Source organism: Alosa pseudoharengus, unplaced genomic scaffold (assembly GCF_046254945.1).
Source record: "Alosa pseudoharengus isolate Yale_2024_CS ecotype anadromous, Long Island Sound unplaced genomic scaffold, YU_APseudo_1.1 YU_APseudo_1.1_scf_17, whole genome shotgun sequence".
Classification (NCBI taxonomy): Eukaryota; Metazoa; Chordata; class Actinopteri; order Clupeiformes; family Clupeidae; genus Alosa; species Alosa pseudoharengus.
In genome coordinates this window covers 2,457,104-2,473,590 of record NW_027468640.1, presented here as the reverse complement: position 1 = coordinate 2,473,590, position 16,487 = coordinate 2,457,104, and the positions used below count along the sequence as shown (strand labels likewise).

At 45.2% G+C, this 16,487-nt stretch overlaps 1 protein-coding gene across 2 annotated transcripts in view; it reads right to left on the bottom strand.

The window, feature by feature from the left end:
• The window catches only part of rap1gds1 (RAP1, GTP-GDP dissociation stimulator 1), an 80,583-nt gene extending 68,929 nt beyond the window's left edge, over window positions 1-11,654 (bottom strand). For both annotated transcript variants that reach the window (XM_076288451.1, XM_076288450.1), the window contains exons 1-2: window positions 11,240-11,654; window positions 1,417-1,527 (exon numbers count right to left, since the gene is read on the bottom strand). In XM_076288451.1, the coding sequence (XP_076144566.1) occupies window positions 1,417-1,527; window positions 11,240-11,243 (115 nt within the window). In that variant the 5' untranslated portion in view covers window positions 11,244-11,654. The remainder of the gene's footprint in view (window positions 1-1,416; window positions 1,528-11,239) is intronic.
• Between the last annotated feature and the right edge of the window lie 4,833 nt (window positions 11,655-16,487).

Genomic DNA, 16,487 nt, shown 5'->3' with positions numbered 1-16,487 from the left:
TGATGATGTGTTTTGTAACATCCCTAACACCCCTGATGTGTGTGTGTGTGTGTGTGTGTGTGTGTGTGTGTGTGTGTGTGTGTGTGTGTGTGTGTGTAGCTCTGATGATGTGTTTTGTAACATCCCTAACACCCCTGATGTGTGTGTGTGTGTGTGTGTGTGTGTGTGTGTGTGTTTGTGTGTGTATGTGTGTGTGTGTGTGTGTGTAGCTCTGATGATGTGTTTTGTAACATCCCTAACACCCCTGATGTTGTGCTCGTGGATACAGATATAAAGGAGGTCTAGTCCTTGAAATAAGTTGTGTTTATGGACATAGCCTTTAAAGAAGTTGTGTTTATGGACATGGCCTTTAAAGAAGTTGTGTTTATGGACATGGCCTTTAAAGAAGTTGTGTTTATGGACATGGCCTTTTTTGAAAACCCCTCCTTGCAAAGATCAGTGACCAAGGCTACAGTATGCATATAAGTTTGTGGCATTGATATTTGGCAGCCTGGGACATGTCCACAAACTGACTGTTAGTGGACTAAGACTGGCAGGGCTAGCAAAAGGAAAGTCTAAACAGATGGCAAAATTCTGCTCCATATCAGCTGCCTAGCTGTGTGACGTAAGCGATGCTTTATGTACCCTTGAATGTCAAAGCTGTGTCATCTCTGAGAATATTTGAATACTTTCTGTAAGAAATTTGATTGGCGGATTCAAATAAAGAAATCAAGTGTGTGTGTGTGTGTGTACTCACTGTTGTGGGCCTTGAGCAGTGTGTACGTGTGTGTGTGTGTGTACTCACTGTTGTCGGCCAGGGCCTTGAGCAGTGTGTGTGTGTGTGTGTGTGTGTGTGTGTGTGTGTGTGTGTGTGTGTGTGTGTGTGTGTGTGTGTGTGTGTGTGTGTGTGTGTGTGTGTGTGTGTGTGTGTATATATATATATAAGTATATATACTCTTTTGATCCTGTGAGGGAAATTTGGTCTCCCAATCCGTGAATTAGTGAAACACACTCAGCACACAGTGAACCCTCCGGTTACAAGTCCGAAGTGCTAACCAGTAGGCCACGGCTGCCCACGGCTGTCTGTGTGTGTGTGTGTGTGTACGTGCTGTGTGTGTGTGTGTGTGTGTGTGTGTGTGTGTGTGTGTGTGTGTGTGTGTTCTCACTGTTGTGGGCCAGGGCCTTGAGCAGTGTGTGTGTGTATGCGCTGTGTGTGTGTGTGTGTGTGTGTGTGTGTGTGTACTCACTGTTGTGGGCCAGGGCCTTGAGCAGTGTGTGTGTGTGTGTGTATGCGCTGTGTGTGTGTGTGTGTGTGTGTGTGTGTGTGTGTGTGTACTCACTGTTGTGGGCCAGGGCCTTGAGCAGTGTGTGTGTGTATGCGCTGTGTGTGTGTGTGTGTGTGTGTGTGTGTGTGTGTGTGTGTGTGTGTGTACTCACTGTTGTGGGCCAGGGCCTTGAGCAGGCAGTCCAGACTCCCCTCCAGTACATCCGGCGAGCTGCTCGTGGACGAGAGCTTCAGAGTCTTCAGCGCTTCACTCAGGTTATCTGCTGCAGACGCCACACAAACACAAACAAACAAACAAACAAACAAACAAACAAACAAACTGTGAATCTACATTAACTGCATTCACTTTCATGTCCTGATCATGGATTCACTTGCACACTAAACCAAGGACACAGCATGATCCACTCTATAGTCCCCTGGACACAGCATGATCTACTCTATAGTCCCCTGGACACAGCATGATCCACTCTATAGTCCCCTGGACACAGCATGATCTACTCTATAGTCCCCTGGACACAGCATGATCTACTCTATAGTCCCCTGGACACAGCATGATCCACTCTATAGTCCCCTGGACACAGCATGATCCACTCTATAGTCCCCTGATGTGGACACAGCATGATCCACTCTATAGTCCCCTGGACACAGCATGATCCACTCTATAGTCCCCTGATGTGGACACAGCATGATCCACTCTATAGTCCCCTGGACACAGCATGATCTACTCTATAGTCCCCTGGACACAGCATGATCCACTCTATAGTCCCCTGATGTGGACACAGCATGATCCACTCTATAGTCCCCTGGACACAGCATGATCTACTCTATAGTCCCCTGGACACAGCATGATCCACTCTATAGTCCCCTGATGTGGACACAGCATGATCTACTCTATAGTCCCCTGGACACAGCATGATCCACTCTATAGTCCCCTGATGTGGACACAGCATGATCCACTCTATAGTCCCCTGGACACAGCATGATCTACTCTATAGTCCCCTGGACACAGCATGATCCACTCTATAGTCCCCTGATGTGGACACAGCATGATCTACTCTATAGTCCCCTGGACACAGCATGATCCACTCTATAGTCCCCTGATGTGGACACAGCATGATCCACTCTATAGTCCCCTGATGTGGACACAGCATGATCCACTCTATAGTCCCCTGGACACAGCATGATCTACTCTATAGTCCCCTGGACACAGCATGATCTACTCTATAGTCCCCTGGACACAGCATGATCCACTCTATAGTCCCCTGATGTGGACACAGCATGATCCACTCTATAGTCCCCTGGACACAGGTGGACACAGGTGAAGGTAAGCGCCTGATCAGGTGGGCCTCCTCCCACACCTGCTTCAGCTCAGGGAGTTTCTGGTGGTGTTCTCGCGTCCCCGTAAGTCGTGTGCTCGCGGGCCTTCACCTCACGCACGAGCATGTCGATTTCTTCATGGGTGAACCGTTCCTGTCCAGGTAACTGTGCCACTGTAAGCGCACCTGGTTCTTAAAGGGACTGGGAGATGAGGGTCTGATTGGTTTATTGCATGTCACGCCCAAAACACACCTCTGCTTAATTAAAGGAATTAGTGCAACCCTTTTGAACAATGCGCCCGACGCAATCAAGATGAATGTGGGCTGGCCACGTCCAAAAACATCAGTAAGCTTTGCGCCCGTGACCAAGCGTTTCTGATCACCAAAAACCTTAGAGCAGGGGTCTCAAACTCAAATGAGCTGGGGGCCACTTCTGCCAACGTCCACTGACTGAAGGGCCACGTCAGTGTTCAAGAATAATACAAAAAAACAACGTCTATTTCTGAAAATGCAATACCCCTCCCCCCAAAAAAAAGTATTTTATCTCTTTTTACACCTGTGCTAGCAACCTTAGCTTATAAATAAAATAATGATAAAATAAATATTAATAGGCTACAAATTATAAAAACAAAAAAGCAGGTATGTGTGTTTCACTGTGTGTTGAAAGTGGTCAGAGATAAAGTCCTACTGTAAATGTAAAAATCTTATATCTGTATAAACAAAAGTTTATGAAGGGGGTAAATTTACCAATCTAATTTGCCACTGGATGGCAAGCACCTCAAATTATGCACCTTTCAGAAAATACTGGATGTTGAACATATTTGAGCAGGTTTACTTTTTTTGCTGTAGTAGGGAGTAGGGAAAAGTAGGGAAAACGTGGATGTTTTTGATTACTGCTATCTTCCTCCCTCTATGGCTACGTCTGAGCCCACTAGCATAGCAACATGCTAACACATTCGCGCCGCGCACCAGAGCGTTTGAGTGCACGTACCGACACGGGAGAGGTATGACTCAACTCGTGAAAGTTAAGGTAAGAACATATATTACTACTGACATTGGGTGGCGTGTTCCTTTAAGGCTTCATTTTTCCTCAGGTAAGGGACTTAATTAAAGGAGCATGCCGACTTTTTGGGACTTTAGCTCATTCACCGTATTCCCAAGGGAAAAATAAATCAATTGATGTACCCTATTTAGGTGTGTTGAATTATTTGCGTGCACACTTTTCCCTTAGTTCATAGTAGGCTACTGGCAAGAATTTAAAACTTTTAGCCCTGTTTTTCACCCTACATCACCCTACCATACCCCACATCACCCTAGTATACCCCACATCACCCCACAACAGCCCACATCACCCTAGTATACCCCACATTTTAGGGTCAGCCGTGGCCTACTAGTTAGCACTTCGGACCTGTAACCGGAGGGTTGCCGGTTCGAACCCCAACCAGTAGGCACGGCTGAAGTGCCCTTGAGCAAGGCACCTGACCCCTCACTGCTCCCCAAGCGCCGCTGTTGTTGCAGGCAGCTCACTGCGCCGGGATTAGTGTGTGCTTCACCTCACTGTGTGTTCACTGTGTGCTGAGTGTGTTTCACAAATTTCCCTCATGGGATCAAAAGAGTATATATACTTATACATCACCCTAGTGTATCCCACATCACCCTAGTATACCCCACATCACCCTACCATACCCCACATCACCCTACCGTACCCCACATCACCCTACCATACCCCACATCACCCTACCGTACCCCACATCACCCTACCATACCCCACAACAGCCCACATCACCCTAGTGTACCCCACATCACCCTAGTGTACCCCACATCACCCTAGTGTACCCCACATCACCCTACCATACCCCACATCACCCTACCGTACCCCACATCACCCTACCGTACCCCACATCACCCTACCATACCCCACATCACCCTAGTATACCCCACATCACCCTACCATACCCCACAACACCCTAGTATACCCCACAACACCCTAGTGTACCCCACATCACCCTACCATACCCCACATCACCCTAGTATACCCCACATCACCCTAGTGTACCCCACATCACCCTAGTGTACCCCACATCACCCTAGTGTACCCCACATCTTGAAAACATTTTGATAGTTTTCGTGTTATTCTTAGTCCTTTTTACTCCTAAGTCAGCTGATGTCGTTGACATTTGTCCATTGGGAGCTTGCTATGGCTAGCTTTTGCCCTAGCTGGGCATCGGACATCCTTCCATCTATCCGTGAGCGGTGCTGCACTTCACTGTCTGGTCGAGGGGATCTCTCGGGACAGCTGGACCTAGGCTCTACTCTGCGCAAGATCTACCATGCCCGCCGAGCTGTTGCTGACCTGCGAGCTGCCTTGCCAACTGCAAACTAACGTTAACGGTGAAGAGCTGCATTCTCACGGAGCAACAAAGTCGCTGTTAAGTCCACCGAATTGCGGATCTACACGATCGCTCAGTACTTTGGACTGTGCTTCCATCATCTCCAGACTGCAGTCTAGCAGGCCTAGCTTCTAACGTTAACGTTATCTCCAGACTGCCAGTGAATTCACCGGGTTGGTCAGTTGCTAAAGAACTTTGTTGCCATTGCATCGGCTGTAAAGACAAAGCTCTGTGCGCAGTTTTCACGGATCATCATTGCCCTTGGACATTTTCAGCTGGTTTGGAAATTGGACTAATTTTAACATCACTTTTTCCCCTTTTAAAATATATTTTCTTTTTTATTTGTTTTGTTGTCTGTCTTGTATGTCTTGGTGTCACGGGTACGCTGGCGACTACGCCGCTCCGTCCGGCATTTTTTTGTATTTGTTATTTTTTAAATGTATTTGTCTTGTCTTGATGTCATGGGTACGCTGGCGACTACGCCGCTCCATCCGGCATCTTGTGTCTTGTTGTTATGTGTCTTGTTTGTGGAGCGCTTTGGATTGCACTATGTGCATGTTAAATGCGCTTTAAAAATAAATCTGACTTGACTTGACTTGACATAACCCTACCATACCCCACAACAGCCCACATCACCCTACCATACCCCACATCACCCTAGTGTACCCCACATCACTCTACCATACCCCACATCACCCCACAACAGCCCACATCACCCTAGTGTACCCCACATCACCCTAGTGTACCCCACATCACCCTACCATACCCCACAACAGCCCACATCACCCTGGGTGTCATGCTGTTGCTGGTTTTAACGGATGCTGGTCACCAGGAGGTTTCTAAAGATGGCCGACGACACCCTGCTGTGCTGCTGAGGAGAGAAGCCAGAGAGGGAGGAGCAACATACACACACATGCATGCACACACACACACACACACACACACCATCCACCATCAGAGGGGGAGGAGCAACATACACACACATGCATGCACACACACACACACACACACACCTTCCACCATCAGAGGGGGAGGAGCAACATACACACACATGCATGCACACACACACACACACACACACCTTCCACCATCAGAGGGGGAGGAGCAACATACACACACATGCATGCACACACACACACACACACACCTTCCACCATCAGAGGGGGAGGAGCAACATACACACACACATGCACGCACACACACACACTCACACTCACACACACACACCTTCCACCATCAGAGGGGGAGGAGCAACATACACACACACATGCACGCACACACACACTCACACTCACACACACACCTTCCACCATCAGAGGGGGAGGAGCAACATACACACACACACACACACACACACACACACACACACACACACACACACACACCTTCCACCATCAGAGGGTGAGGAGCAATCATCCTCAAAGCTCCTACACACACACACACACACACCTTCCACCATCAGAGGGTGAGGAGCAATCATCCTCAAAGCTCCTACTCAACGCTGCCATCCACAGCCAGCAACATACGCACCTTCCACCATCAGAGGGTGAGGAGCTGTTATCCTCACAGCCTCTACTACACACTGCCTTCCACAGCCACACACGCCATTCTCCTTAGGATCTACTCTCTGCTGCCTTCCACAGCCAAGGCCTCACACACACACACACACACACACACACACACACACACACACACACACACCCTCCAACACTGTGACTGAGGGGCTGCTCGCTTCACACTGCCTTCAACTGCCAAGGACCCTCAAACACACACGCATGCACGCACTCACGCACGCACGACATTTGATGTATGTCCATAGTACAGGATCGACATCACGTTTGATGTATGTCCACTGTGCAATTATAGAACCTACTAAATATTTGGCTCCAGTCAATAATCTTAATATGTTCAAACGTCTTCAATGCAAATCCTTTAGTTCTTTCTGATTGGTACGCAAGTCGTGACAGCATTTGTACTGTGATAGTCCTTTTGATACCACAGATGAATGAAGACTGCTGCCCAAGGTCTCCTCAGAAAAGTCGCTTCGCATCACATGTTCCCTGACTCAGAGCACGAACACAAACCTGAGGAACGAGGCCTTCAACAGACCAACATGGTGAAGAGGGGAGCAACACTCTATTGTGAGATGGTGTGTGTGTCTGTGCGTGTGTGTGTGAGGGTGACAACACTCTAATGTGAGATGGTGTGTGTGTCTGAGCATGTGTGTGTGTGAGGATGACAACACTCTCATGTGAGATGGTGTGTGTGTCTGTGCGTGTGTGTGTGAGGGTGACAACACTCTAATGTGAGATGGTGTGTGTGTCTGAGCGTGTGTGTGTGTGTGTGTGTGTGTGTGTGTGTGTGTGTGTGTGAGGGTGTGTGTGTGTGAGGGTGGCAATACTCTAACATACTAGAATTAACTTGAATGCAACATTTTTTAACAAATTAGCACAGCATGGTTATGATGCTAACCAGATTTAAGCTCCATTTAGTACAACCTAGAAAATCATTGTGTGGTGGTCAATGTTGATATTGTGGTGGGCCGTCACAAATAAGTCAATGTATGGGAAACACCGAGTATCTTTCAGGGTTGAAGTATGCTTCATATAGTCAGTAGGGCTGTAACGATACACCAACCTCACGATTCGGTTTGTATCACGATTTTTGACCCACGGTTCGATATGAATCTCGATTTTTTTATTATTTTTTTTGGGGGGGGGGGGGCTAGACATTAAATAATATTTTAATAGCCTCCCTTAGAACACAGAAACAGAGGATTACAATATAATATATCTATTATTTTATATCCTGATATAAAAATATTTTTCTGAAGGACTGATATTTATGACAGCACACTTTATGCAGATTAGCCTATAGCCTAGGCCTACTATTTTTTATTACAACTCTACCTGTTTAATTCAGCTGTCTGGTTGAAGCCTGGAAATATTGTAAACAAAGTAGCATATAGCTTAGCCTATCATAGTCTACTGATTGGACTGTTCAGTTTTCCCATGTGTGTTTAAGTTTCAAGGTAGGCTAATACCCTTTTGGGAAACGTTGGTATTGAGATGATCGATCAGTCAACTTCAATGCAAGAGTTTTAAACAAATATGTGCAGCATGCTAATGATGCTAAGCGGATTTAATAGTAATTTAGCTAGTCGTCTATGCGTCCTTGCTTTCACGATTGTGAATGTTTTATTTAAGTCGCGCGTGTTCATTGAGCAGGAGAGGGAGGGAGAGTGAGAGGGAGGGAGCGCGAGAGAGAGCAGGGCAAGGAGAGGGGGTTTACTTCTATACTGTTTGGTAAAGTTACACACATACTCTACAATGAAAGCAAGGAGTATGAAATTATTATTTATTTATTTATTTGTTTTTGGACAACGTAGGCTACCGATAAGTAAAGCGGGAGTTGTGGGTTGCTTTTGCGGCCGCATAAGCTGCAAAGCACTGCGTGAAACACTAGAAAGGGTGTGTCGCGATTCTGCCTTTTCACACCGCGACACAGTATCGTGGATATGAATGTCGCGATTTCGGTTTCGAATCGTAAATCGTTACAGCCCTAATAGTCAGGGTTGAAGTATGCTTCATATAGTCAGGTAGTCAGGGTTGAAGTATCCTTCATATAGTCAGGGTTGAAGTATCCTTCATATAGTCAGGGTTGAAGTATGCTTCATATAGTCAGGGTGTAAGTATCCTTCCAAGTTGCCAAGAGATGACGTTGATCATTCCAGCTGACATGGACCACAATGAATCAGACTGATTAATGCCAACCTGGCAACCCAGAGCAGATAGCTACTGAATCAGACTGATTAATGCCAACCTGGCAACCCAGAGCTGAATCAGACTGATTAATGCCAACCTGGCAACCCAGAGCAGATAGCTTCTGATGCAGGGGCTGCACTCATGCAGAATAGTGACACACGGCAAAAACATAATATCCCCCCTCATCACTAAAGACACAGTCACACACAGATATACTCAGGAACGGTACAGGAACTGAATGCAATAACAGCAGTCTAAGATGTGGAAAACACAGAGAAGAGAAACAGCTAACTTAGTTGAATTCTTCTATCCAACCATTTTTCTGACAGTAAGGGCACATACTATGAAACATAAAAGGATTCTGGAAGTCACAGGACTTCTGATTTCACTACTCCTAAAAGTGTGAGCGTTCTACATCAGAATTCTGTCCCCGGCTATGTTGGGTCTCTCACAACAGCCCTCCATGAGCTTCTCTCAAAGGGCCGCTGCTTGCAGAGACACCACTAAATATATAGGCACGTTTCCTGCACCACATCGTGTCTGGGACGCCCAAAATGACCGTGTCTACCGGCCTTACTGCTCCAAGGACACAAGTGGGGTGTGTGTGTGTGTGTGTGTGGTGTGTGTGAAAGAGAGAAAGAGTGTGTGTGTATGTATATGTGTGTGTGTGGTGTGTGTGTGAAAGAGAGAAAGAGAGTGTGTGTGTATGTATATGTGTGTGTGTGTGTGTACAGTGCCTGTGTGTGTGTGAGTCTGTGTGTGTGTGTATATATGTGAGTGTTTGGATGTGTGTGCATGTGTGCATCCAGTGGGAGGTGTTAAGGAGCCTTTCTGAAGGAATTTAAATCCATGCCAAACGGCATACCCCACATGCCTCTCAACACACGTCCACAGCTGACCGCACGCACGCACGCACGCACGCTTCAGAACTGCTGCCTAATCATTTCTCAGCTTTAGAGCCAGAACACAGAGGGAGACAGGCGTCCCCACTCATAGGTGTAAGACATGTACTGTAGGCTGTTTGGATGTGTGTGTGTGTGTGTAGGTGTAAGACATGTACTGTAGGATGTTTGGATGTGTGTGTGTGTGTGTGTAGGTGTAAGACATGTACTGTAGGCTGTTTGGATGTGTGTGTGTGTGTGTGTGTGTAGGTGTAAGACATGTACTGTAGGCTGTTTGGATGTGTGTGTAGGTGTAAGACGTACTGTAGGCTGTTTGGATGTGTGTGTAGGTGTAAGACATGTACTGTAGGATGTTTGGATGTGTGTGTGTGTGTGTGTGTAAGTGTAAGACATGTACTGTAGGATGTTTGGATGTGTGTGTGTGTGTGTGTGTGTGTGTGTGTAGGTGTAAGACATGTACTGTAGGCTGTTTGGATGTGTGTGTGTGTGTGTAGGTGTAAGACATGTACTGTAGGCTGTTTGGATGTGTGTGTGTGTGTGTGTGTGTGTGTGTGTGTGTGTGTGTGTGTGTAGGTGTAAGACATGTACTGTAGGCTGTTTGGATGTGTGTGTGTGTGTGTGTGTGTGTGTGTGTGTGTGTGTGTAGGTGTAAGACATGTACTGTAGGCTATGACTACAATGAAATATGGCCCCATTTCAACCTTTTATTAGAGAATTAAACACCAGCAGATGACCCTGATGCGTTTGAATAGACCAGGCATGTGTGGGCTTATTAGGTGTGTGTGTGTGTGTTTCGAGAGAGACTGTGTGTGTGTGTGTGTGTGTGTGTGTGTGTGTGTGTGTGTGTCTAGGGCGTGGGCGTGAGGCTGACCTGCTTTCTGCACACTCACGCCAGTAGGGAAAGACAGCGTTTTCCTACATATCGAGTCAATTCGTCTACAGATGCCACACAACTAAAATATTTCAATTCTGTAAAAAATCACTGGCGTTGCAGCGCAGCAGACGTCCGTAATGGAGTCGTTTACTTCTGAATGGACCACTTGGCCTCTTCACTAGTAATCAGTGAGAAGGCGAGCACATTTCTCTGCGCATCCCGCGACCAGAGGAGGAGATGGAGGGACACAAATCGACTGCTACCGTGGAAGCTTCTGTTCTTTTTGGCCTCTTATTCACAACACACACCGAGCATGTGTCTGAAAGCGCTCATGCGGACAGACTGTATATAAAACGCATTTTGTGTTACATCAGGGTTAGGCTATCATCCATAGTGCGCTCCGGTTACATAACGATGCTGGGGTCGACACCAAACAACAGGCGAACCGTTAGTCACTGATAGTTTCACGCCTCTCACTCCCCTGTCGTTTAATTGGAGGGGAATCAATCATTCCAGAAACACACGTCTACTTCACAAGAGCCTCGCACTGCATGGTCGCCTCGGCAGCTAGCGTGCACTAGTTCATGCGTAGCTACAGTGTATCGTCCACGGCCATTTATAAAATAACAGATGCTTTGAACTGTCTAATCCGGATACACAGCAGCCTACTTTTTCATATAGGACATCGCCGATACATCACAAATACGACAAAACATGCCACATACTCACCCATATTGGTGTCTTTAAGTTAATCGATCCGGGTGGGCTAACCTAGTCCACTGCGCTGTCTAAACGAATGGACAATTGCAAGTAGGTATGTGTCGCTCACACGACTGCTTCGCCAGGTAGCCTACGGTACAGAAGCACGGTTTGGGTTAGACAGATATCCGGGCAAGGCCCTCTCCTTAACCCACGCCGTTTCGTCCCCACCGGAAAAAAACCCCGTTAACGAGCACCAGCGAAGCCCTTCCAAGCTTTCTCGTTCCAATGAAGGAACGAATGCTTGCCGAGTGGCGGTCAAACCCTGCACGACACAATGTTGATGTGCCCGGTTATATAATTTAATCTACGGGGACAGATGCTCTTAGAAACAGTGAGATGACATCAACCCGACAACAAATTTACTTCCTTCTCCCGTAGTAGCCGTCTAGTTGCAGAGAGGAATCTGAGCTAGACGAATCCCCGCCCCTCGACGACGCCATTGGTGCATGAGCCCCACTCGACATTTCAAAAATGACCATTGATTGGTCAGAATAGTTGTCATGCAGTCACGCCCCGCCTCTTCGTATTCTGAAAGTGAGGCTTTCTTTGATTGACTGCATGCTTTGCAGACAGTTAGTGACCATTAGAGTGACCGGTCAGGAATGAGAGTAGGCTTAATTCTCTCTGGGCAGCTCAGGGCATGACACGGCAATGTATTCAAGAGTTTTACAGACACGTAGGCCTACAGTTATAACATTTATAATAAGTCTGTCAAAAAAAACAATAATAACCGACATACACATGCAGAGCCGGGCAATTCATGTCATTATGTTCTTCCCAAACCTCGGTGTGATAAGTTGACAACTATCCTAGCTTACAATATCTAAAATGTGTCAATGAAGTTGCTTAATTAGCTCGCTGGTCTGTTTTTCCCTGAATATGAAATACTGCCACCTCGTGGAGACTGTCAAATATGTCAGATCCATTTCACATCAATTCCATCTTTCAACTGAACTGGCACACACGGTGACAACTCCCTCCCATTCTTGTATGAAATATAATCGGTATTGTGTTGATGAGTAGGCCGAGGAACCCAACAACAGTGTTCAAAATGAAAAACACTTTACACACAGGTAGCGTACACTTTATACACAGGTAGTGTTATAGTGTACACTTTATACACAGGTAGTCTTATAGTGTACACTTTATAGGTAATCTTATAGTGTACACTTTATAGGTAGTCTTATAGTCTACACTTTATACACAGGTAGTCTTATAGTGTACACTTTATACGCAGGTAGTCTTATAGTGTACACTTTATAGGTAGTCTTATAGTGTACACTTTATACGCAGGTAGTGTTATAGTGTACACTTTATAGGTAGTCTTATAGTGTACACTTTATACGCAGGTAGTCTTATAGTGTACACTTTATACACAGGTAGTGTTATAGTGTACACTTTATAGGTAGTCTTATAGTGTACACTTTATACGCAGGTAGTCTTATAGTGTACACTTTATACACAGGTAGTGTTATAGTGTACACTTTATACGCATGTAGTCTTATAGTGTACACTTTATACACAGGTAGTCTTATAGTGTACACTTTATACGCAGGTAGTGTTATAGTGTACACTTTATAGGTAGTCTTATAGTGTACACTTTATACGCAGGTAGTCTTATAGTGTACACTTTATACACAGGTAGTGTTATAGTGTACACTTTATAGGTAGTCTTATAGTGTACACTTTATACGCAGGTAGTCTTATAGTGTACACTTTATACACAGGTAGTCTTATAGTGTACACTTTATAGATGGTCTTATAGTGTACACTTTATACGCAGGTAGTCTTATAGTGTACACTTTATACACAGGTAGTCTTATAGTGTACACTTTATACGCAGGTAGTCTTATAGTGTACACTTTATACACAGGTAGTCTTATAGTGTACACTTTATAGGTAGTCTTATAGTGTACACTTTATAGGTAGTCTTATAGTGTACACTTTATAGGTAGTGTTATAGTGTACACTTTATAGGTAGTGTTATAGTGTACACTTTATACGCAGGTAGTCTTATAGTGTACACTTTATACGCAGGTTGGCAATATAAAGGAACACAAAGGAACCCAACAGAAACCCAAGTGAAAGACAGTCTTATAGTGTAGCCTACACTTGAGCAACAGCCTTCAGGACTCACAGTTTGGTTCATCTGTAACAGCCTGCTTGAGGGAGGGTGTGCATGGTCCTTGTTTTGTGTGTGTGTGTGTGTGTGTGTGTGTCTGTATGCATGCTGGGTTTCTCTCAGCGCTTTACAGCTTAGGCGGTCGTCTAAACAACACACGCCTCCCGTCAAGGAGAAATCCGGCAAGTTTTCACATAAATGTGTTTCTCGAGGTCACTGAGTACTGTTGGTACGTAAAAAAACGACCAGTTTTACCGCTCGAGTTGCTACAGCCAGCAGCTAATGCAGCCAGGCAGCTACAGCCATAGATTTTAGAAAGCTAGATACCGCATTGACCGCTGAGTTCTATTAGGTGGCAACGCGGCCGCCATATTGCTGGGGGCAACACCTTTATTGTCTATGGGCAACACTTGCCGGCAATCACAGTCACCTGTCTGATTTCCAGTCAGAGTCACATGCTCCTCCATTGGCCTCCAGTGATTGCTGCCCCCACCAAGATGGCGTCGCTATTTACGTACGTTCTGGAGCCCAATGCGGTATCTAGCTTTGTAATATCTATGTTCCGGAGCCCAATGTGGTATCTAGCTTTCTAATATCTATGTTCTGGAGCACAATGTGGTATCTAATATCTATGTTCCGGAGCCCAATGTGGTATCTAGCTTTCTAATATGTTCTGGAGCCCAATGTGGTATCTAGCTTTCTAATATCTATGTTCTGGAGCACAATGTGGTATCTAGCTTTCTAATATCTATGTCTCTGGAGCACAATGCGGTATCTAGCTTTCTAATATCTATGTCTCTGGAGCACAATGCGGTATCTAGCCTTCTAATATCTATGGATACAATCTGGGGGCATGTTCATGAGCAACTACAGCGCTACACTCTGGGGGCATGTACATGAGCTACAGCGCTACACTCTGGGGGCATGTTCATGAGCAGCTGCAGTGCTACACTCTGGGGGCATGTTCATGAGCCACCATGTTCATGCTAAAGCTACAGAAAGACGTAGAGCTGTTGGAGCTTAATGTAATTAAGGTTTTACACCTACGTCATAATGCCACGTCACTGTTTGTTTACAACTAGAGTGGTAGGCAGAGTGGTAGGCAAGGCAGAGTGGTATGCAAGCCTACAACAGTCAGGTTGCACAGGCTACACATAGTTTCTTGAATTTCCCCATGGGGATCAATAAAATATCTATCTATCTATCTATCTATCTATCTAGTTAATTACAATAGTTACAAATAGCTTCAAAATTGTAATTTTAATATCTAATATTGACCGAGATATGCACTTGTGTAGGCCCTAACAGTTGGTTTTACAATAAGAAGCAAAAAGGCGACAAAAAGATTGTTTGCCACCAGATCCTCATGATTGTGGAGGATGGTGATGGTTAGTAGCTGTGAAGTGTTTTTATTCTCAAAATGGCCTATGGTGTAGCCTACTATGGAAACGTAGGCTAAATATACAACTATCTACAGTCATCCACAAATTAATTGCTAGAGATAGGCTATTAAGGGAAAAAGTGCTACATTTAAACATGGCAAGAATATTGTACCGGAAGTTTGTTCTAATTTGTCTCGTGAAATTGTCTCGCATCAATCACATTCCATTCCTATCTTCTGTCCTTCTATTTCAAGTTATCATGAGTGTCGTTTTATTATATAATCAAAACAAATGCTAAGAACTGAACCTAACACAGCAACCTCAATCACCACTGTTGAACCTAATGCTTCAGTCATGTAAGAAATTAGCAGTTTATGAATTATCCTTCCTTACCCATTTAATCAAGTCCATATGACCAAAATAACAGCATGTCAGGCAGTGGCCAAAACTTACCGATAAAGGTAATTTATTGACAACATAATGTATTAATGTAAAAATGAGTCAGCCAAATGTAATGTAATGTATTAATTGATGACCACAATAAAACCGAACGCTGTCATTACTAGCTGTGTTGCTAATATGTTCACAAGCTTCACAAGTTGCAAATAACTATTAGCCACGACTAGTTGTAGCAATAAAATACGTTCTTACAGGTATTCAGGATTATTTTATTAATCGTCTGGCATGCGATGAGCTGCAGAACCTAAACTACAGGGCATTGATTGAAGGTCAGAATTACATGAGCTCCGGATGGATTGGCCAGATACTACATACCATCGCAGATGAGCTCATCACATTAAAAGGTGTTGTGAGGTTTTCACAGGCAGTAGACTCATACCATAATGTGTCAGTAACAATAGAGAGAGAAAACGGCAAAGTTCTCGTATGTGACTGCACGGCGGGCCGAGGGAAGTGCTGTAGCCATACAGCAGGGCTACTGTACAAAATTAAAGACGCGACAACAAGAGGGTTCACAGGCTTGGCCTGCACAGACACGGCATGTGCCTGGAACAGCTCCACTTGTGACAATGTAGTGCCAGATACAGTGGAAAACATGCAAATGCAGCAGAGTGGCCCAAGAAAATCCATGAGTGTCATTTCTACTGCATTTCTGACAGATGAAAATGTTATTGCACATTCTTCCGCACCAGACATGGTTGGCTTATCGATGGTTCCTATATCTTGCATCATGTGTTGACTGCTCAACCACACACACTGCACACTGAAACAGGTCCACCCAAAGAGCACACAATGTGTGCAGAACAAAAATGCACACTTTGCAACACAACATTTAAAAATGACATACAATGTGGGGAACAGGACAGGCAGAGGTTAGAAACGGAGACCAAGGGCCAGAAGAGTCAGCTGTGGCTGGGCCAGAGAAGAATTAGAATCACTAGTAGTGAGTCATCTGAAGTACCAAAAAAGACAGACCCAACAAACTGGGTAGAAAGAAAACTTAACACAAGGTTTTCTGGAAATGAGGTACGGTCAACAAGCGGAGCCTTTGGCTAGACCAGGGATTCCCAAACTGTGGTACGCGTACCCCCGGTGGTACGCGAGCTGCTTCTAGGGGGTACGCGAGATGAAAAGGGCTATGGCGGACAGGTATAAAATGAACATTTTAAATCTTTTGTAATTAATTCATGAATAAATACATAATTTTGAATCAGGCCATAATTATATGGAAACATGAAAATAAAAGAATATT